The sequence below is a fragment of the Scyliorhinus torazame genome, chromosome 8 (assembly GCF_047496885.1).
Source record: "Scyliorhinus torazame isolate Kashiwa2021f chromosome 8, sScyTor2.1, whole genome shotgun sequence".
Taxonomy (NCBI): Eukaryota; Metazoa; Chordata; class Chondrichthyes; order Carcharhiniformes; family Scyliorhinidae; genus Scyliorhinus; species Scyliorhinus torazame.
Genome location: NC_092714.1, coordinates 49,372,595 through 49,396,104, shown reverse-complemented (window position 1 = coordinate 49,396,104; position 23,510 = coordinate 49,372,595). Strand labels below are relative to the sequence as shown.

Genomic DNA, 23,510 nt, shown 5'->3' with positions numbered 1-23,510 from the left:
ACTAGAACTTTTTCAACTTCACCCTCAGCTATTCAGACAGCACAGAATAATTATGCCTCAATCTTTTTTCAACATGTGCATTTTCAGATGTCTATATTAAATTTGATCTGCATTGATTCACTCTCAATGCTGTTAGAAGGTATGGAAGCCTTGAAAAAAGAGACTTACTCCATGACGGCACCCATTCTCTGCAACATGAAGAGATGCAAAATTATCACATAACAAACTGTGACAAAAACAATCATCAAACTTACTTGGGGTCGAGTTTATGCTACAATAGCAGCACAATCCGGACAGAATCTGCCAAACTGGTCCAAAAAGATCAGACAGTGTTAAACAATTATGCCCTAAAGCAGGGTAGATGTGCTGGCCTTGGAGAGGGCCAGAGGAGTTTCAGAGGAATTAAGGACTCATCATATGAGGAGCAGTTGAGGACTCTGGGTCTGTACTCAATGGAGTTTAGAAGGATGAAGGGGGATCTCATTGAAACTTACAGGATACTGAGAGGCCTAGATAGAGTGAACATGGAGAGGATGTTTCCACTAGTAGGAGAAACAAGAACCTGGGGGCACAGCCTCAGACTGAAGGGACGATTCTTTAAAACAGAGATGGGGAGGAATTTGTTCAGCCAGAGGGTGGTGAATCTGTGGAATTAATTTCCGCAGAAGGCTGTGGAGTCCAAGTCATCGAGTGTCTTTAAGAAAGAGATAAATAGATTCTTTATTAATAAGGGGATCAAGGGTTATGGGGAGAAGGCAGGAGAATGGGGATGAGAAATATATCAGCCATGATTGAATGGCAGAGCAGACTCGGTTGGCCGAATGGCTTAATTCTGCTCCTATGTCTTGTGGTCCAAGTGCTTCCACTGATTTTCTTGTGATCTTTTACTGTGGTTCAATATTCAATTTGCTCTACCCTGTCAAACCTCCTGAGAATTCTACATGTCTCAATAAGGTCACATGTTATTTTTCTAAACTGCAATGAGTACAGGCCCAATCTACTCAACCTCTCCTCATAAGAAAACCTCTCCTCATAAGAAAACCCCTCCATACTTGGGATCAACCTAGTGAACCTTCTCTGGACTGTCTCCGATGCCAGTATATCTTTTTTTTAAGATAAGGGGGCTAAAATGGTTTACAATATTCCAGACAAATTGATGGAATCTCTCAAATTCAATCTGGATGTTGGACTAGTTTTGTAGCCGGGGGCTGTTGTGGGCGAACGGAATATTGAACCAGGCAAAGGATCACTGGAAAATGAGTGGAAGCGCTTTCGGACAACATTGTGAACAGTTTAGTCCCCTTATTTAAGGAAAGATATACTAGCATTGGAGGCAGTCCACAGAAGGTACACTAGGTTGATCCCGGGTATGGAGGGATTTTCTGAAGAGAAGAGGTTGAATAGATTGGGCCCGGACTCATTGGAGTTTAGAAGAATTAGAGCTGACCTTATTGAGACATATAGGATTGTCAGGGGGTTTGACAGGGTAGATGCGAGGATATTTCCTCTTGGGGGAGAGATTAGGACAGAGGGCATAATCAAAGAGTAAGGGGTCGCCCGTTCAAGGCAGGGATGAGGAGGAATTTCTTCTCTCAGACTGAATCTGTGAAAGTCTTCACACAGAGGGCTGTGCTGGATCGTCAAGTACGTTCAAGGCTAAGGTACAGAATTTTAATCAGTAATGGAATGAAGGGTTATGGGGATCAGGTGGGAAAGTGGAGTTGGGGATATCAGATCAGCCATGATGTTATTGAATGGTGGAGCAGACTTGATGGATTGAGCAGCCTACTTCTGTTCCTACGCCTTATGGTCCTCTGCAAAATGTTCTTCAAATTGCACTCATTTTCTTACGTCAACAGGTCTGTTTTACAAGTCTTACAAGTCTTCTCAAATCATAAAATATTTAATCTGAGGGACTGACTTTTGTACACCAATTAAACTATTGAATGGTTAAGTGCAGCTTTTTAAAAAATGTAATGTTCAAATCAGGCTAGTCACTTGGAAGACTGGACACCCCGAGGCGCTGGAATGTGGCGACTAAGGGCTTTTCATCGTAACTTCATTGCAGTGTTAATGTAAGCCTACTTGTGACAATAAGATTTAGCACAGGGCTAGATCACTGGCTTTGAAAGCAGACCAAGGCAGGCCAGCAGCACGGTTCAATTCCCGTACCAGCCTCCCGAACAGGCGCCGGAATGTGGCGACTTGGGGCTTTTCACAGTAACTTCATTTGAAGCCTACTTGTGACAATAAGCGATTTTCATTCATTTCATTTTAAAGATTTTTTTATTTATAAAATGCTCCCAGTGTTTAGGATGTTTTGTGATAAACCTATTTTGAGCTTTGTTAAAAGATACTGCACCACACCACTTCGAAATATGCCAAGGAAGGCCTTTTGATATAACGAGAAAAGGAAACAATTACGTCCAAATTACGATGCCCAAATGCACTGGCTCGCAAAAAGTTTTATCAGAAATAATTTTTTTTAAAATAAAAATTAATGTACCCAATTAATTTTTTCCAATAAGGGGCAATTTAGCGTGGCCAATCCACCTACCCTGCACATCTTTGGGTTGTGGGGCGAAACCAACGCAAACACGGGGAGAATACGCAAACTCCACACGGACAGTGAGCTAGAGCCAGGATTGAAGCTGGGACCTCGGCGCCGTGAGGCTGCAGGGCTAGCCCACCGCACCACCGTGCTGCCCTACAGAAATACATTTTAACGCTATTTGAGATTCAGCTTGGGTACAATTTGCTGATTCCGCTCAAAGTGGAAACTCTCTCGCTTCCCCGCCCCCACCCAAAGTGGAAACTTTCTCTCTTCCACCCCGCCTCCATATTTACACAAGAAATAGCTGCTTAAATGACTGATATTTTTTAATTGGCAGCCAATTCAAAAAGGTGCCAGTCCACAATAACTGTTGCTAGTACTCAAACTATTTAATACCAAAGTCAACATTGAAACACAGATCTATCTGACAGGAAAAAAAACCCCGAGTTCATTGCTGTTATTCTGTTCAAAGTGGCAAGAGATTTATGTTCATACAGTTAAGCCACGTTTTAGCCAACTGCTCCTTCTTTCATTGTATTTGGCCACACATTCAACTTTTTTTGTGAATGTTAGCATAAATGTTAATTGCTACATCACATATTAACTTCTCATTTGCTTAAAGGAGGAGCAATTAGCTAGAGTTCCCTGCACTTTTTTATGTTCAACATCGCCAGTTGGCAAAAAGTTAGCAAAAGCCCGAATACAGAAGAGCTAGAATTGAATGCAATGATAATGACTTCCTCCTTTTATTGCTGGCCCCTCACCTGAGTACTGCAGTCCATACTGTGGCTGGGCTTGTGGTTGTTGCTGCTGAGGTGCATATCCCGGTTGTTGGTACTGCTGGTACATTTGACCTATTCAATAAAAATGACTGAAATTATACATCAGCATTATAAACTTAGATATTGTTATAAAATTATCACACAAAAAGTTATAGTCCTGAATATGATTTCTTCAGGCGAAAGAAAACTTAACATTTCAATTTAAAATCATTCAATCCCACAGGACATTCATTTCAAATGCAGCCTTCTCTAGCCAAGAACTAAAAAACATTTTACGCAAGAACATAAGAACTAGGAGCAGGAGTAGGCCATCTGGCCCCTCAAGCCTGCACAACCATTCAATAAGATTATGGCTGATCTTTTTGTGGACTCAGCTCCACTTACCCGCACGCTCACCATAACGCTTAATTCCTTTACTGTTCGAAAATTTATCCATCTTTGCCTTAAAAACATCCAATGAGCTAGCCTCAATTGCTCCACTGGGCAGGGAATTCCACAGATTTACAACCCTTTGGTGAAGAAGTTCACCTTCAACTCAGTCCTAAATCTGTGCCCCCTTATTTTGAGACTATGCCCCCGAGTTCTAGTTTCACCCGGCAGTGGAAACAATCTCCCTGCTTCTATTTAACTATTCCCTTCATAATATGTTTCTATCAGATCCCCCCTCATTCTTCTAAATTCCAATGAGTATCGTCCCAGTCTACTTAGTCTCTCCTCAAAAACCAATCCTCTCCACTTGGAGCCAACCTAGTGAATCCCTTCTGCACCCCCTCCAATGCCAATACATATTTTCTTAAATAAGGAGACCAGGTGTGGCCTCACCAGCACCCAATACAACTGCAACATAAGCTCCCTGTTTTTAAACTCCATCCCTCTAGCAATGAAGGACAATATTCCAATTGCCTTCTTAGTTACCTGATGCACCTGCAAATCAACTTTTTGTTATTCATGCACAAGGCTACCCAGGACCCTCTGCACAGCAGCATGTTGCAATTTTTTAACCATTTAAATAATAATCCATTTTGCTGTTATTCCTACCATTTTTCAACATTGTACTCCATCTGCCAGACCCTTGCCCACTTGCTCAAACTATCTATGTCTCTCTGCAGACTTTGTGTTCTCTGCACATTTTACCACTTATCTTAGTGTCATCTGCGAACTTCAACACATTACACTTGGTCCCCAACTCCAAATCATCGCACAACACCTCAATCAATGAATTACAAAAGAAGTAAAATTCCCTCTTGGACACATTCATATACCCAAGACAAACTCTGTACATACAAAACACCTCAAATGCTAGCTGATAAGCTAATAGGTTTGGTTTTTCACCACAGCTTGAGATGTAACCTGACAACTGTGAAGATTTTTCAATCAACTAACACAAAAGGGGAAATTAAAAATAATTGATGAGCCTATTTCCTTAAATACTCCATACCTGGGGCGGTAAATATTATTTTCTTTGTTTAAACTATCAGGTGCGTTTCTAGTTGCATTAAGATGAGGCCTCACATACATTTGATTGTGAGTTGAAACTCCATTTGCCTTCTGAATCACTTTCTGCACCTGCATACTAATATTGTGATTGATATACCAGCACCCAGAGTTCCCGCTGTACCTCCTAACTCTGCAATCTTTCTCTTTTTATACTGCTTTTCTGTTCTTCCTGTCAAAGTGGACCAATTCACATTTACCTGAACCCTGTGGCCATTTTAAATTCACCTCATCTCCAAAATTTACACTCTTCACTCACAAAACATTTACCTTTTCAACAGTGAGGAAAGAACTCTGCACAGATCTCTTCATTTAAACCGCAGAGTTCAGGTTCCAGCCAGACAAGAGGAAAGTCATGTCAATCGGGTTCTGCTTGGCTGAAACCTGAACTCAGCTGTCAGTGCGAAATCAGTGATGCAAATTTACCCTTAAAAATATAAGAAAAACTTGCTTTGCACATTCATATCCATGTACAACCAAACCTACCGAGGTCGTTCCTGGATTTTTACTGAAAACTTCACAAAATCTAATGCTCATTTATCAAACAGAAGGAGTAGAATCACTCAGAAATCTCAAATTAAGTGGTTTAATTACAGTTTCCGCTTAGTGGTCTGTAGAAGTTATCACATATTAAAGGATGATGAAATGAAATGAAAATCGCTTATTGTCACAAGTAGGCTTCAAATGAAGTTATTGTGAAAAGCCCCTAGTCGCCACATTCCGGCGCCTGTTCGGGGAGGCTGGTACGGGAATTGAACCGTGCTGCTGGCCTGCCTTGGTCTGCTTTAAAAGCCAGCGATTTAACCCAGTGTGCTAAACCAGCCCCTGTGAATGAAAATTGCTTATTGTCACGAGTAGGCTTCAATGAAGTTACTGTGAAAAGCCCCTAGTCGCCACATTCCGGCGCCTGTTCGGGGAGGCTGGTATGGGAATTGAATCATGCTGCTGGCCTGCCTTGGTCTGCTTTAAAAGCCAGCTCTTTAGCCCTGTGCTAAACCAGCCCCATCTTTGACCAGCTTTGTCCTAGATTCATCAAAATCTTGTCAGTTTTCTGAAAGTGTTGAATTTCCCTTTCATGCCACAAAGTACTAAAACATAACATTTCAGCTGGATCCAATTGACAGGGAGGGCCTGCAGCAGGTGGGTTAGAGAACCAATGCATGGGGAAAACCTTCTTGAACTTGTCCTAACCAATCTTGCTGTTGCAGATGCATTCGTCCTTCACACATTTAGCCATATTAAATTCCATCCTCCACTGCTGGTAGTTAGCTTAATTTGTTCAGATTTTCTGACTGCCATGTCTCACAGTCCATTGATCTCGTCACACAGTGGTACCATAAACATAGAATCACAGAATCCCTACAGTGCAGAAGGAGTCCATTTAGCCCATCAAGTCTGCACACACCCTTTGAATAACCACACTCCCTAGGCACAATCCCCTGTCCTATTCCTGCAGCACCATCCTAAGGGACAATTTAGCATGGCCAATCCATCTAACCTACACATCCTTGGACTGTAGGAGGAAACCAGAGCACTTGGAGGAAACCCACAGACACAGGGAGAATGTGCAAACGCCACACAGACAGTTACCCAAGGTCAGAATCGAACCCGCGTCCTGGCACTATGAGGCAGCAGTGCTTGCCACCATGCCGCCCTCATGATTTATATTACCAGAAGCTAGCAGATGTTTAAGTAAATCTAGGCATGAAGTACTTTTACTTGTATTATGTGAATGCATGCAAGAAATTGTTCTATTAAAACTATTGAACGTGGTTAATGGGGCTGTTGTAGCCTCATTTGTGGTTAGTCAGTAATTTATAATGGACAGCACTGCCATAAAGGTACAAAATTTACACACATAGGTCAGGGACTACGAAGCAGAAAATATTTCCAGCATTGCCAGAACAAAGGTGCTTCAACAGCATCCAAAATCTTTCCTAACAAGAAACAGTCATCCATCTGTCATCAAGTGTTCACTAGTTCCATTCAAATTTCCAAGCTTCCTTACTGAAATAGTCCGGTGTTTCCATACACTCAGCACATAAATCTTTCCAAAAAGAAAATAAGTACCAAGCATTACCAAGCTTTTCCTCTCATTTATTTCTCATTCATCTTTAAGTCTGAATCTTGCAGTAGGTGGAAAACGAGTCATGAGATTTCTGACAACATATGGGGACTGGTAACAAAATGCTTCAATAAGTAGTTATCTACAATCTTACATATTTGAGCTGCAAGAATTTGAAAACATTGGCTAATTTTTAACTGTCATTACAAAATTACAGGTTTAAGCAAAATTATAGAAATGTTTGTAAAGGCAGCAAAACAAAATCAGAAGGAAAAAGAGATACCACCATTATTTCTACTTGTTTTACGCAAGGTAATTAAAACACCAAGTTTAAAGGAGTGGAAGGTGCGAGTGCCACGAGGTACGTCGCGGAGATACTGGCGGGGCTGGTGGCAGAAGGGGTTGCTAGATAAATTGCCTGAAGTGGAGTGAGCGCATAGGACCCTGAGGCAGAAGGCTAGAGCTGGGGAGCCGCCGTGGGCAGTGATCGTGAGGCTCCACAAATTTGAAGAGAAAGAGAAGATTCTGCGATGGGCCAGGGAGAAGCGTACCTGCGACTGGGAGGGGAATAGGGTCTGACATTTTTCAGGACATTGGAGCCGAGTTGGCAAACCGACGGGCAAGCTCCAACAAGACTAAGGCAGTGCTGTACTGGCGGCAGACTAGATTTGGGGTGCTCTACCCGGTAAAATTATGGGTGACGCTCGGAGGCCGGGAGTATTATTTTGAGAGCCCAGAAGCGGCCAAAGACTTCATTAAGGAGCATAAACTGGTGAAGAACTGAGCGGACATTGCTTGGGAACCAGGGTGCTGGCACTTTGTAATGGTTGGGAGCATGTTTGAAGTGGAGGTAGGGATTGGGGAATGTTCATCTTTTTTTTTGTGGGGGGGGGGGGGGGGGTTGCTGTATACAATTGGGATTGTGAGGGATGGAAAGTTTATGTGGGGATGGATGTTCCCATCTCCCGTTCCTGTTTTCTGGGACTGTTTATGTTTAACATTGTTTGTTTGCTTTTGAAGAAGGCTGCCTGGAGTTCAGGAGATCTCTTTGTTTGGGCGGGGGAGGGCAAGGTCAACAGGGAGCCTTCCTCCTTGAGCCGAAGAGTGGAGGGGCGGGTCATTGGTAAGTGCCTTTGGGCAGGGGTTGCTGTGCTAGCAGGATATGCTGGTGAAAGGAAGTGAGGTGGTGGGGGAGAAGGCTGAGAGGGGAGGCTGGGGAGGGAAGCGGCTGTTGCGTCATGGCAGGGGGTGAAAGATGACATGGTCCTGGACGGAGAAAGGGGCCATCTGGGATGGGCTAGGTTCCTTTGAGCTCTATTCCTTTGACACTCAGGAGCCAAATTTTGGTGTTATTGTGGAATCATGTTTTATATCAAAAAAAAGATTTTTTGATTTTACTGGTTGAAACCAGTAAATAAACTCCCAACTGATTTTTTAAATGGCTAAAAGCCACATTCTGTGACTTGGCATCATAGTCAAACATGGCTGCACATTTGCATCACTATACCTTCCACATTTGAAAACTTTTGAAGTCGAGGTGGTCTGTCTGCAAAGCTGTCAAGAAATAGATGTGGTGGAGGGAGCATTTCCTATCCCATTGGAAAAGAGTCCAGACAATTGCCTGGGCTCCTCGACTGGGGTGGAGACAAACCATTAGACATAATCATTTGGGCACTAGGGTCCTAACTGCAAGAGGAATCCCCAGCCACGATTAAGCAAGATGACTGAGATACACTAACCATGACCATAATTGAGTCTCTGGCTGGTTGGAGAGAGGAGCCAACCTTTTGTGTTTAAGCATCTGCTTTCTCTGCAGGACTACACAAGTAATTGAGATTCAGAAGAAACGAGACCGAGAGACATTTTTTCTCTCTCTCTCTCTCTCGATACAACAAGTTGAACCCCGCCTGCTGATTTTGACTATGCAGCTGTCAAGAGATTTATGAAAAGAATTCAATAGAATGCTGCAGGCTCCAGATGAACAGATAACTCATCAGTCTTCAGCTTTAAACTGCTTCAGCGCCAGAAGCAAGGGGACGACGGAGTGGAAGCAGTGGACTACAAAGATCAGCCTGAAGCCAGCTGAGCCACTAACCTTCAAGAGCCGTAATCCCCTTTTAATTTTACTGGACTCTAAATCACTTAATCTATCCTCTCCACTCTGTAATCTATTTGTGTATGTGAATATTATGTGTATGTGTAAGTCAGAGCATTTGTATTATTTTATTTAGATCATGTTAAGTACTATTAAACTTAGTCCTCTTTTCTTCTACAAGACTCAAGAAAACTTTTCTGATCGTGTATTTTATGATCCCGGCACATAACCAGTTAAACAAGGAATTTGCAAGTATATCTGTTTTAAAAATAAACTATTGCAGTCAAAGCGGAGGTGGAAAAGAGGGAAGCCATTCTACCCCATCTCACTTGATCATAACAGTATTCATTTCGAAAGAAATGAGGTGGACACTTCCGATCTTCATACCACAAGGAGGATATTGAAGCTTTGGGGAAAATGTATAAAATATTTACACTGCTGCAGCGAGATGATGAAACTCTCAGGAAAGATTGACTAAGTTGTGGCTGGGAAAGATTTCTTAACTTGTATATATTACCATTATTTTGGACTGATCCAAAGAGCCATTAATAAATTAAATGAAGAATTTGGGAGAAATGCTTTAAACAGTGATCAATATGAGGATCTCACTGCCACGTGCAGTGGTTGAAGCAGGCTTTTGCATACTTTTATGCAAATAATTGATAGGTAACACAATGGTTAGCACTGCTGCTTCACAGCGCCAGGGACCTAGGTTCGATTCCCAGCTTGGGTCACTATCTATGCGGAGTCTGCACGTTCATACCGTGTCTGCGTGGGCTTCATAGAATTTCCAGTGCAGGAGGTGGCCATTCGGCCCATCGAGTCTGCACCAGCCTCTGGAAAGAGCACCCTACCTAAGCCCACAACTCCACCCTATCCTGTAACACAATAACCCAACCTAACCTTTTGGACACCAAGGGGCAATTTAGCATGGCCCATCCACCTAACCTGCACATCTTTGCACTCCGGCTGCTCCAGTTTCCTCCCATAAGTCCCGAAAGATGTGCTTGTTAGGTGAATTGGACATTCTGAATTGTCCCTCAGTGATCCCCAACATGCGCCGCAGTGTGGCGACTAGGGAATTTTCACAGTAACTTCATTGCACTGTTAATGTAAGCTTACTTGTGACAATAATAAAGATTATTATTATATAGCAGAGGGAGAAAGGAATGAAGTTTCTTTTTTTTAAATCTTGCAGTAGCAGTAAATGTTTCTTTATTGTGTCCTTTTGTATTTGGTTAGACTTATTACATATTTGATTGTCATAATTTGCAGATGATGCCAGTGTGTACAGGTTTCTCAAATCCTTGCATGCTCTAAGCATCTGATTCCGTTTCTCTGGATGGGATTTGTCCTGAATAACATCCTTACCAGTGATATGAGAATACAATAGAATATCATATACACCATCAACTGACAGTGTGCCTTGAAGCAGGAAACCTTCCATTCACTTAGCTCGGGAGTCAAACGTGAGATCTTCGTTATTCAAGCTCAGGCAGCTCGGTAAAAATGAGTGGTCAGGCCAAATGGTTTTTAAAGATACGAGCTTGTTGTCCAGTTGCAAATGATGAGGCTGCTTGTTATTTCTTCCCTTTGGAGTTCAGGAAGTTGAGCCATGTTTATCCGCTAAACTGAACTGTTGATCTTCTGCAGAACCTACTACGTTGCTGAATGACATCATCCAGCTTAGGTACAGATGTTTCCATTGGCTGTCGATTTAGGTTGGATTCTTCAAACACGAGCAACAAGTTAGCGTAGAGCATGAGGTAGAGAGTGACATTTGTACGGGCATGTTGCTCTTTATCTATCACAGGAATGCTTTGAACAATCTGTGATGAAGTATGAGAACAAATCAGGCCACACTCTCAAAATACAATTTACAGCTTTTTCTAATGATAACCACGTCAAACTGCATGTTTGATCAGCTGAACCCACTCCAGGTCAACAAACTCTATGAATTGAGATTTTCACTTCACACTGCCGATGCAGAGAATTGACCAAATGTCATCACCACAGCAAAGATCTAACTCTCACAGCATTGCGCTGAATGCATTGTTGACAACGTGAATCAAGCAACCAGCTTTGAAAAGCTTTGGTTTCTTTCCAGAAGATCATCATGCGCATGTAGAGTGAGAAATCTCAAAATAGGCATTGTTTTTTATCAGCTGACACTTTTTGCAGTCTAATCCTTCCATGGCCTCAGCAGATTAAAATAATGTTCAGGAAAGTCTAGCAGTTTGGGCACCTTTGGTAGTGTGCTATATACACAAATTAAGTACATCCTCATCCCACCAACCATGACCATGATAGGGTCCTTCTTGTCCTCACTTTTCACTCCAGCAGCATCCACATTGAAAGGATCGTCCTCTGTCATCTCCGTCAACTCCAGTATGATGCCTCCACCATCTTCCTCTCACCCCAGTCAGCACTCCACAGGGACCGTTCCCTCTGTGACACTCTGGTACACTCCTCTATCATCCCCACCGCCCCATCCCCTTCCCACGGTACCTTCTCCTGCATTCACAGAAGGTACAACACCTGCCCTTTTACCTCCTCTATCGTTACTGTCAAAGGCCCCAAACATTCCTTTCAAGTTAAGCAGCATTTCACTTGTTCCTCGTTCAATTTGCTCCACAGTATCCGCTGCTTCCAATGTGGTCTCCGCGACATTGGGGAGACTAAATGCAGACTGGTTGACTGCTTTGCGATCAGGTGAACATGAATACCGTTGCTCCATCCACAAGCATGACCCCCGACCTTCCTGTCGCTTGCCATTTCATTCAGCAGCTTGTTCTCATGCCCACATATCTATCCTTTGCCTGCTGCAATGAAGTCCAAAACAAACTAAAAGTACACTTTATCGCCCAATTAGGCACAACAGCCTTCAGGATTCAACATTGTGTCAAACAGCTTTAGACTGTGACCTTTCTCTTCCATCTTACATAGAACATACAGTGCAGAAGGAGGCCATTCGGCCCATCGAGTCTGCACCGACCCACTTAAGCCCTCACTTCCACCCTATTCCCGTAACCCAATAACCCCTCCTAACCTTTTTGGTCACTTAGGGCAATTTATTATGGCCAATCGACCTAACCTGCACGTCTTTGGACTGTGGGAGGAAACGGAGGAAACCCACGCAGCCACAGGGAGAATGTGCAGACTCCGCACAGACAGTGACCCAGCGGGGAATCAAACCTGGGACCCTGGTGCTGCGAAGCCACAGTGCTAGCCACTTGTGCTACCATGCTGCCCCAAATCTTGACCCTTTTTTTTTGTCCCATCAGTTTTTAGTGCAATATGCTTCATGCTTCTCCAGCGTAGGACTGCAGCTACAAGTTATAATCCCAATCCTGAAGTGATTCCACACTAAATGCTCATGGTCTTTTAACATTTTTTTGGTGGGGCGGATGGCCGAGGGGAAGGAAGGCCGAGAATCAGGATATCTTGATGGAGAGGCCATTTTGAATTTGATCCAAAGGTAGCTATTTCTGCACAGGGCTTGCCCCTGGAGGCTGATTGTGGATTTGGGTAACTTGTATTCCACTTGCCACCAATGGGGGAGACAGCAGGAGGAGACTACAGTGGTCCAAAACATGCAAGATGCTCAAAGCCTTGTCGGGTGAAAGCAGCAGTTACAGTATCGTCTTCTACTTCTTTAGTGTTCTGATACTCAACTAAATGCCCAAAATGGCTGAGGACAAACAGCATGTAACAGACATTTTAAATTGGTTAGGAATCCCCCGGTGTCATCAGAACTTGCTCCCCCTTTGGCCCACCATCATCGTCTTTCAGCCCCTCCTGATCTTGCTGCCACTATTACCTGGCTGGACCCCATTCTCCCCGTGCAGGTTCAATCAAGCTGTCTCCATTCATTTTCCTTCTCCTCCTGGCAGAAGCCCCGAGCCCAATGTGTCTGCTCCCGAGTGACAAAATACCCAAGGTAGCTGCAATAGGAGACTCCTACATTGTTGCGCTGAACACCAGTACATTTCAGTGTGTCAGCAACACCAGTCTGTGTGGCAAAAATAGACACAGGGGACAAATGGAGCCCCAGGGAGATTTTCTACTGGTCACAGGATGTGGGACAATCCCATAAAATATGGAACTGTTGGTCACCCTTACCCACCTGTCCCTATCATCCACCCCTCTGCACACTGCTGCCCTGCTTCTTTCCCCCACTACCTCCTCCCACTCATTTAAAAAAATTTTTTTTAGTGTACCCAATTCATTTTTTCCAATTAAGGGGCAATTTAGCATGGCCAATCCACCTACCCTGCACATCTTTGGGTTGTAGGGACGAAACCCACGCAAACACGGGGAGAATGTGCAAACTCCACACGGACAGTGACCCAGAGCCGGGATTGAACCTGGGACCTCGGTGCCGTGAGACTACAGGGCTAACCCACTGCACCACCGTGCTGCCCCCCCTCCCACTCATGTACGTCCCCTCCACATTTCCCTCACCACACCTTGCCTCCCATCTCTTCCCTCCACAGCGAGCCTACTCCCTCTACGGCCATCCTTCCCAATCCCTCCCTCTGCAGCCTTCCTTCCAAATTCTTCCCTCTGCGGCCTTCCTTCCCAACCTCTCTCCTCCATCCCAAGCTCTCCCTCCACGGCACTCATTCCCAACAAATCTCTCCGCATCCCTTCTTCCCAGTCCACTCTCCGCAGCCCTCTTTCCCAGCCACTTCCTCCTACCCACCATTCCTCTGCATACACCTTACCCTCTCCCCTCTATACCCCCTTCTCCCCCTCTATATTGTCCATCCCCGTCACATCCCCTTTGCCCTCGATATCCCCTCCGCATATCTCCCCTCCCCATCCTCCCTTTCCCTCTAATTTCCTCCCCTTGTCCACCTTCCTCTTTATGCTCTTCTTTCCCAACACTCCCCCTCTATACCCCCCTCCACATCCTTGTTCCCCTCCAATGACCTATATACCCCCTCCCCCTCTATATTCCCCTTTACCTCCCCTGCACCCCCCTCTATCAACCATTCCCCTCTCTTTCCCCCAGCTCTTCTACATCACCCTTTTCCCTCTATATCCTCCCTGATCTACCCTTCTCCTCCGTTTCCTCTTCGTACTCCCCAATCCCCCTATCTACCCCAAGATCCCTCCCCTCACCATGCCCAGCGTTATCTCTATCCACTGCTTCTGTTCTTGTGGCTCCGGCAGCCGAAACCTTTCCCCAGCGGGAATGAGGTTTCTGAAGGCAGAAGATTATGAGAATAGGAGAAAGGATAGGAATTTAAATGCTTACTGAGATTCACCTTATTTATAGAAAAGGCTTCCACCGTTATCTACTTATTCTTAAGATTAAAATAAATTGTACAGAATTTGCATCATATTTTGAATGTTGGGATTGAAAATCATGTAGGTTGGCCCAAGAAAGTTGGGCCACTGAGTCCAGCATTGATTGAAAGTAGATCTGGTGTAAAATGGCTCCTGTGAGAGCAATGTCATGCTGTTAGAAGATAATAAAGCATTATTTTCCTGCCAAACAATAAAAAGATTTAAATTTCAGTGATGGGAACTTGGGGTCCAGCCTTTCCGGATCAACCCACATGATATGAATGGTATGATGTTTCCCAAAAAAATTCCAGAGCACACTAGACTATATCCAAATAGAGAGGATAATCATTTGTAGATTTAAACCTAAAAAGACAGTAGAAAGAACTTGAACTTATATAGGACTCTTCATGTTCTCAAACAACCCAAAGTGTTTTGCAAATGCAAAGGTGTTTCTGAAGTGGTTACGGATTATTGTAATGTAGGGAAATGCTGCAATCAAAATGTGCACACAAGACCCTACAAATATCAGCAAGGCAAATTGTTTTTTAGTGATGTTGAGGAATAAATACTGGCCGAGACATCAGTCATCAAATTTTTCCAAATTGAACTTCATGTTCAACAGAATTCCTGCAGTATATAAATGCAATATTGAACACTGAAATCCTTATTCAAAGTAAAGTTGGTCCAATGTATTCATCTGGATTGAATTTACACTTCTTGGTTCATCTATCCCTTCGCAACACTTTATAAACATTGTGACCACACAGCTGGAACTTATAACTATGGGCACTGTGCATGCAGCTTTATTAGATCAGCATTAAAAAATACAATGTTGGTCTTTAGCTCCTTTGGGGGTTTAAGACTCTCAAGTTGAAGGGAGATCATTTTACAAGTCATAGTTTAAGCATGGGAGCTGGTTAACTCAGCCGGCTTGATGGCTAGCATGTAGTTCTCAGAATAGCACCAACAGTGTGGTCTGATTCCTATTCCGGCTGAGGCAGACTTGGGACCTTCCTCTGAGAATGAGGGGCAATGTCAAACCGCCTCCGACAAAAAAGCTGCCATGAAAATGGCTCAGAATGAAGTATCAGTAGACAACAAACAAAGGACCTCGGCAGAGCACACATGAATAAAATGAAGTATCATACCAATTCGTATATGAAGTCAATTGCTGTAGCACTGTTCCAGTTATGTATTATGACAGGTATGAATCCCAGGTGGATAACAAAATATTTGGTAGGCTACATTTCTTTATATTTCCCCCATAATCCTTTGAGAGATGATAATATATGATTCACCGCCTCCCCCTCATCTTCTTTGGTGTGTGTCCGATGTTAGGCCAATGTGGGCTGCAAGATCCTTGAAATTATTAGAAATAAAGGACAATCTTCCTCCACCCTGCTGGGCACGAACCCTGCACAGTTGCCTTCGATATAGTCCACATTCAGATGGAAAATCAATCATGTCTCGTATCAATATTTCACGGAGGCATCATTCACACAGGAATTCAGATATCACAGGATATCCAAGATAACCTTTGATAAGATGCCTCACGGGAGACTGCTGAGTAAAATAAGGGCCCATGGTATTCGAGGCAAGGTACTAACATGGATTGACGGTTGGCTGTCAGGCAGAAGGCAGAGAGTTGGGATAAAAGGTTCTTTTTCGGAATGGCAACCGGTGACGAGTGGTGTCCCGCAGGGTTCAGTGTTGGGGCCACAGCTGTTCTCTTTATATATTAACGATCTAGATGACGGGACTGGGGGCATTCTGGCTAAGTTTGCCGATGATACAAAGATAGGTGGAGGGGCAGTTAGTATTGAGGAGGTGGGGAGGCTGCAGAAAGATTTAGACAGTTTAGGAGAAATGGCTGATGAAATTCAACGTGGGCAAGTGCGAGGTCTTGCACTTTGGAAAAAAGAATAGAGGCATGGACTACTTTCTAAAGGGTGACAAAATTCATAATGCTGAAGTGCATAGGGACTTGGGAGTCCTGGTCCAGGATTCTCTAAAGGTAAACTTGCAGGTTGAGTCCATAATTAAGAAAGCAAATGCAATGTTGTCATTCATCTCAAGAGGCTTGGAATATAAAAGCAGGGTTGTACTTCTGAAGCTTTATAAAGCATTAGTGAGGCCCCATTTAGAATACTGTGAGCAATTTTGGGACCCACACCGCAGAAAGGACATACTGACACTGGAGCGGGTCCAGCGGAGATTCACACGGATGATCCCAGGAATGATAGGCCTAACATACGATGAACGTCTGAGGATCCTGGGATTATACTCATTGGAGTTTAGGAGGTTGAGGGGAGATCTAATAGAAACTTACAAGATAATGAATGGCTTAGATAGGGTGGACGTAGGGAAGCTGTTTCCATTAGCAGGGGAGGCTAGGACCCGGGGGCACAGCCTTAGAATAAAAGGGAGTCACTTTAGAACCGAGATGAGGAGAAATTTCTTCAGCCAGAGAGTGGTGGGTCTGTGGAATTCATTGCCACAGAGGGCGGTGGAGGCCGGGACGTTGAGTGTCTTTAAGACAGAAGTTGATAAATTCTTGATTTCTCGAGGAATTAAGGGCTATGGAGAGCGGGTAAATGGAGTTGAAATCAGCCATGATTGAATGGTGGAGTGGACTCGATGGGCCGAATGGCCTTACTTCCGCTCCTATGTCTTATGGTCTTAACCCCGGCTTCTTATTATCACTATCAACCATCTTTCTGAAATCAGCCATTCAGCTGCCTTATTTTTCTCCGCCACTTTCTATTGCCTGTTAAGCCATAGCACCTCCAAACTTTCCTCCAGAGCCCCGAGCCAGTATCTCTCTTCAGGTTTTTTCCCCACCATGTCATCTTGTAGGTTATCTTCAGCATCGGATGTACCTATTGCTCCATTAACTCCTTTCCCATGAAACAACCGAGAACCCAATTTCCTTCCAAGGTCCCGTGCTAGCTGATGTTGTAAATCACTTCCTCTATTGGAACTGTCCCTTCCACTTTCAAATCTGCCATCACCGCCCCCCCCCCCCCCCCCCCCCCCCCCCAGGCCCCCCCATTTCTTGCAACTCCAGGTCATTCTATCCGTATCTCAGAACCAAAACAGTGTTAATCAAATTTCAAACTACATTCTTTGTGATTGCTGTATTATTGTTCCTTATTGTTCTTCTTGACCACTCAGCAACCCCTGACAGCATCAGTCACACCATCCCCCTCCATTTCTCAGCACAATGAGTGAAACAACCCTCACCTGGTTACAATCTTAATTATCCGATTGTAACCAAAGCTACAAAGGTCAGAGAAAGTATCTTCATATGACATCTCCTATCCTCCGATGCACTAACCCCTAACACTGCTCAATACATAGGGTTGCCAACTGAGATTAAATATATTCCTATAGGTTTCGTCACACGACTTTCCCCCCATATTCCAGCTATTTGTCGCCCAACACATCCATCTTTGTGACGAACTGCCTTCCTATGTGAATTGGTAAGCAAAAAGACATAACCCAATTTGATGAAGATAGAGCATCAGTGAAACAGCCTTCTTTCCCCCCACCATTTTCAATATTTTTAAATATGGTAACAAAAAATGTTTTAAAATTGACAAATTATTTGAATGCCTCGATGATTTTTCGCCATGTGTGCACGCAGCAATGTCTTGATCTTCAATTCCAGGGTATTCCAGGCCAATCCTGGAGGGTTGGCAACGCTATCAACATAACACACGCTCACCACTGACCCCTCAGTAATCAGGTCTCATGCCTTATTCCATTTTACCCTTACATGCGTACCAATGCTGCCAGCTTTACATGCATCGGTCAGCTTCCAAATACCTCCAGCTACTGAGGTATAGCATATCCCATGAAAGAATAGGAACAAGCCCCCAAAGACACTGCAGCACACCAGTGACTTTCTTTCCCCATCTCTTGCAGGACAGGAGTTGCCCATAGCTGTAGAGAACCAGCAGGAGATGGACACTTCTGTATTGGCTGGGTCCTCTGAAAGAGACAATGTTTAGCTTCATGGGCCAGCTATTACAAAAGCTATTGCATCCACTGTCCTTCGTCACCACTGCCTCTCAGTCAACCAGCCCAGAGTTGAAGTCATCCTGCAAAGTTATTTGTAGAATCCCCCAGATTCATCAACCTTTTACTGCCAGGCTTCAGCACTAGGTACCATTGAACTGTGAAGTGGGGATATGTGGATGACATCTCAGGTGAACCAAAGTCTGTGTATCTGCTCTCAAACAGCTTATCATGAGTGAAGAGATTAAAGATGCTTGCTCCCAAGGTGACCTCCAAACAGCTGGTGATAAGGAGTGCATCATGATAGCAAGGTTAAGGATGTAGCAGACCACCATATTCTTGGTGACATGCCCCATTCAGAACTGCAGGGCTCTCCCGAGTGGTCCAAGCAGGGGTTTTAACTTCATGACCTTCCTGGTGGTTGCATGGTTCTCATTATTGGCATTTATGTTCTCCCGTGGTCAGGTGGCAGAGGGGAGTCATTAGCAAGGTGTAAAGCACGTGTCCCTCATCGTGCAGCATCCAATCAGTGGTTCTCTGTGGTGTATCAGAGATGATGGGTATGGCTGACTGGTACAGGTTAAAAATATCTTCGGTGCTGCCACGATAGCAGGCATTCACTGATAGGGCCTACTGGGCATGGTCGCACCCCACAGAATGGCAGCCCCTGTGGTTATGGAAATTATCTCCATTAACATACAGAGTCAAATTATGGAGGCCACTCCATCAGCATTTCAAGCCAGAGTCAGCATTAAGGTGGGCTCCAATTTGTATGAACCACTTGTTCGAACCGGCAAAGATGGATGCCACATTTGGGGGGGTCCAAGCTTGTGGATTCTTTTTTTCAGCATCATATCGGCAATCCTGAATATTGACCTGGAGCTCTGTCCTTTAGTGGCTACATTCAAGGTATCTGCCCTGCCAGAGCTGCAGACGGGTGCGGGGATAGATATCCCTGGCATTCACCTATCTGATTGCTCAGAGGCAAATCCTCCTGAGTTGGAGTTGGTGATGCCACCTAGTGTCTTGGCGTGGCTAGGTGACTTAATGGAGATTTTGCACCCCAAGCGGGTCAAATATACCATGACAAGGTCAATTGAAGGGTTCTCCCATAGAAGGCAACCGTTCATATTGTACTTTAAGGAACTGGTCACTTTTAGCTCTTGGGCAGGAGGGAGTAAGGGAGGGGGGAGGGGTTACTAGGTTATTGTTCTTGTTATTTGGCTTGCAGTGGTTTGTAATTTTTTTGTATTCTTTGGGTATAAAATGTTAAAAGTTTAATAAAAATACTTTTTAAAAAAATGCCGAGTCTGCAGAGCCACATGTCTCTGAAGTGGATGGTATCCTGTACAACTGGGAATCCTGCCAGCCTGGCAAATCAATGTGTTCCCACCTCCTGTCTCTCTCTAGTCAATGAGATGATAATGAAATAATTAATGAGCTGCAATTGCTTTCAGCTAAAACAGAACAGGGGATTCACCCATTTTGTTTTTGCTGGCTGACTGTAATTCTATATCGCAGGCGGCAAGACCACTCGTCCAAAGTCAATGGGATCCTTTTTAAATATGGAAAGTTGACATAACACTCAATTAAATAAATGTGCTCTGTCGGCAGGCTTCTGTCAAGGCCTGAAGCAATTCTTGTAGAAGTCTTTGCTCTGTACCTTCACTCCCCCTGTCCTGCCCCTTCCCCAATGGAGGCAGGAAATCGGTCCGCATAAGTAAAATGGCAAGTGTCTTTTGAGTTGCCATAAGGACACATTGCATTCAAATGATAATACTGCTTTGAACAGATTCCTGACTAAACTAACACTGAATTATGGGACAATGTTTTAAAGCATCGGGTATTTTAACAAAACGAACTACATTTTGAGACATGCTTTTAATGCCTGGGAACTAAAGTAGTACACAGTTACAGAAAACATTGCTTTCTCCAACAAGAATGTTGGTGTTGATGGGTCATTTTTCTTTTTCAGCCTGAACCTGTTTGTTGAGGCACAAAATCTAAAAACTGAACAGTTCTGGCAACTGTTCTAAAGTTACAGTGACTGTTTCAGGGATTGCCAGGCAATAGTGGAGGTGACCATACTGTCAGAGCACCAGTGATCTGGGTGCAAATTCTGGGCCAAAGGGAGCCCCCAAGGTTGAATTAGCTCATGATCGATTTTAAAAGAGGCTGAAATATAATCAGACACTACTTGCTGCTTTCTCTTTGCGCTTGTGGGATGACAAAAAAGGATGCATCTTTATGGGTGCAATTTTTTGGATATTGTTTCTTACACACACTTTACTATCTCATACAACCATAATATGATAGAAGCTTTTATCAAGATGGAGATTGAAATAATTGATTCTGAGATGAGGGTCCTGAATCTTAATAAAGAAACTACGATGGCATGAGGAGCGAGTTGGCTTTGATCATTGGGGAATGTTACTTAAAGGGATGACAGTGGATAGGCAATGCAAGCATTCAAGGAGCGCATGGGGTAACTGCAACAATTGTTTATTCCTGTCTGGCACAAAAGTAAAATGGAAACTGTGGCCAATCCATGGCTTAAAAGGGAAATTAAATAGTATTTGATTCAAAGAAGAAGCGTACAAATTGACCAAGAAAAACAACAGGGCTGAGGATTGGGAGCAGTTTATAATTCAGCAAAGAAAGACTAAGGGATTGATGAAGAAGGGGAAAATAGAGTACGAGAGTAAGCTTGCAGGAACATAAAAACTGACTGTAAAGGTCTGTGAAGAGAATAAGATTGGTGAAGACAAATGTAGGTCCCTGACAAGTCAGAAATGGGGGAATGTATAATAGTGGACAAAGAAATGGCTGAACAACTAAATGCATACTTTGGTTCTGTCTTCACAAATGAGGGCAGAAATTAGATACCAGAAATGTTGGGGAATGCAGTGTTTAGTGAGAAGGAGGAATTGAAGGAGATCTATATTAGTGGAGAAATGATGTTGAGGAAATTGATGGGATAGAAGGATAATAATAATAATAATAATAATAATAAACAATCACAACAACTTATTGTCACAAGTAGGCTTCAATGAAGTTACTGTGAAAAGCCCCTAGTCGCCACATTCCGGCGCCTGTTCGGGAGGCCGGTACGGGAATTGAACCCGCGCTGCTACCTTGTTTTGCATTACAAGCCAGCTGTTTAGCCCACTGTGCTAAACCAGCCCCACGGTTTATTGAAGGCCTGATAATCTACATCCCAGAGTATTTAAGGAAGTTACTCTAGAAATAGTGGATATATCGGTGGTCATCTTCCAGTATTCGATGGACTCTGGAAAAGTTTCTGCAGACTGAAGAGAGCATTTAAAAGGGAAGGTAGAGAGAATACAGGGAATTATAGACCAGTAAGCCTGAGATCAGTAGTGGGGAAATCCTAGAAAACATTTTCAAAGATTCTATAGCTGAGCACTTAGAAAACAGTGGTAGGATCGGAGAGAGTCATCATAGATTTATGAATGGGGAACCATACTTGACAAATCTACTGGAATTCTTCGAGGATGTAACTATGAGAGTTGACGAGGGAAGCCAGAGGATGTGGTATATTTGGACTTTCAGAATGTTTTTCGCAAAGTCGCACGAGAGATTAACGTGTAAAATTAAAGTGCATGGAATTAAGGGTAGTATATTGATATGGATAGAAAACTGGTTGGCAGACAGAAAACAAAGAGTTGGAATTAACAGTATTTTTTTCAAATTGGCAGGCAGTGACTAGTGGGATCGGTGCTAGGACCCCAGCTATTCACAATATATATTAATGATTTAGATGAGGGAACAAAATGTAATGTCTCCAAATTTGCAGATGACATCAAGTTGGGTGGGAGGGTGAGCTAAGAGGAGGATGCAGAGATCCTTCCGTGTGACATGGATAAGTTGAGTGAGTGGGCAAATGAATGGCAGATGCAGTAACATTTGGGTAAATGCGAGGATATCCACTTTGGTAGCAAAGATGAGACAGCAGACTATTATCAGAATGGACATAAATTAGGAGAGGAGAATATGCAACGAGACCTGGGTGTTCTCTCAGTCAGTGAAGGTAAGCATGCAGGAGCAGCAGGCGGTAAAGAAGGCTAATGGTATGCTGGCCTTCATTGCGAGAGGATTAGAAATGCAGGAGCAGGAATGTCTTGCTGCAATTATACAGGGCCTTGGTAAAGCCACACCTGGAATAGTGTGTGTAGTTTTGGTCTTATCTGAAGGATGTTCTTGCTCTAGAGGGAGTGCAGCAAAGGTTTGCCAGACTGATTCCTGGGATGGCGGGACTAACGTATGAGAAATTGAATTGGTTAGGATTGTATTTACTGGAGTTCAGAAGAATGAGGTGGGGGGCCTCATAGAAACTTACAAAATTCTAATAGAACTAGACAGGGTAGATGCAGGAAGGATGTTCTCGATGGTGGATGTGTCTAGAACCAGGGATACAGTCTGAGGATATGGGGTAGATCATTTAGGACAGAGATGAGGAGAAATTTCTTCACCTAGAGAGTAGTGAGCTGTGGGATTCATTACCACAGGAAGTAGTTGAAGTCAAAACATGGTGTGTTTTCAAGAAGCAGTTAGATATAGCACTTGCGGCGAAGGGGATCAAAGGATATGGAAGGAAAAACGGGATTAGGCTGTTGAGTTGGATGATCAGCCATGATCATAATGAATGGCCTCCTCCTGCTCTTATTTTGTAGGTTTCTCTGTTACCTAGGGGTAACGAAATGCCAAATTGCACCTTGAAATACCCGCTGGCAAAATGTATTACGTTTTGACATTCAAGTTTCCAATAAATAAGTCAATTGTGCTAAGTTGATGTGTAGATTGTAGAGCAGTTTTTACATTTTGAAAAGACATCAAACTGCCACTAATGAAAGAGAGAGAGAGAGAGAAGACTGATGTCATGGAAAAGTCCCTGGCACTTGAAGCAAACTTTTAAGCCAGAAACTGGATGTTGCACTGGCAGTCAACCAAAACCAACGATGTAGGGGTTACATTAAATGAACCGTTTACAGCTTAGACCATGGAAAGTTATTTTGTGAATTTGATTCATTCTGAAGAACACGTGCTCTATAGTAATTCAAAAAAGTACAAGTTGAGATTTGATCCTAAGAAACAGAAACCAGGGCAGCACGGTGGCGCAGAGGGTTAGCCCTGCTGCCTCACGGCGCCGAGGTCCTAGGTTCGATCCTGGCTCTGGGTCACTGA

The 23,510-nt window shown here is 43.6% G+C and overlaps 1 protein-coding gene across 5 annotated transcripts in view; it reads right to left on the bottom strand.

Moving 5' to 3' along the window:
* The window catches only part of tfg (trafficking from ER to golgi regulator), a 211,648-nt gene that overhangs the window by 15,438 nt on the left and 172,700 nt on the right, over nt 1-23,510 (bottom strand). For all 5 annotated transcript variants that reach the window (XM_072513550.1, XM_072513549.1, XM_072513552.1 and 2 more), the window contains one exon: nt 3,319-3,408. In XM_072513550.1, the coding sequence (XP_072369651.1) occupies nt 3,319-3,408 (90 nt within the window). The remainder of the gene's footprint in view (nt 1-3,318; nt 3,409-23,510) is intronic.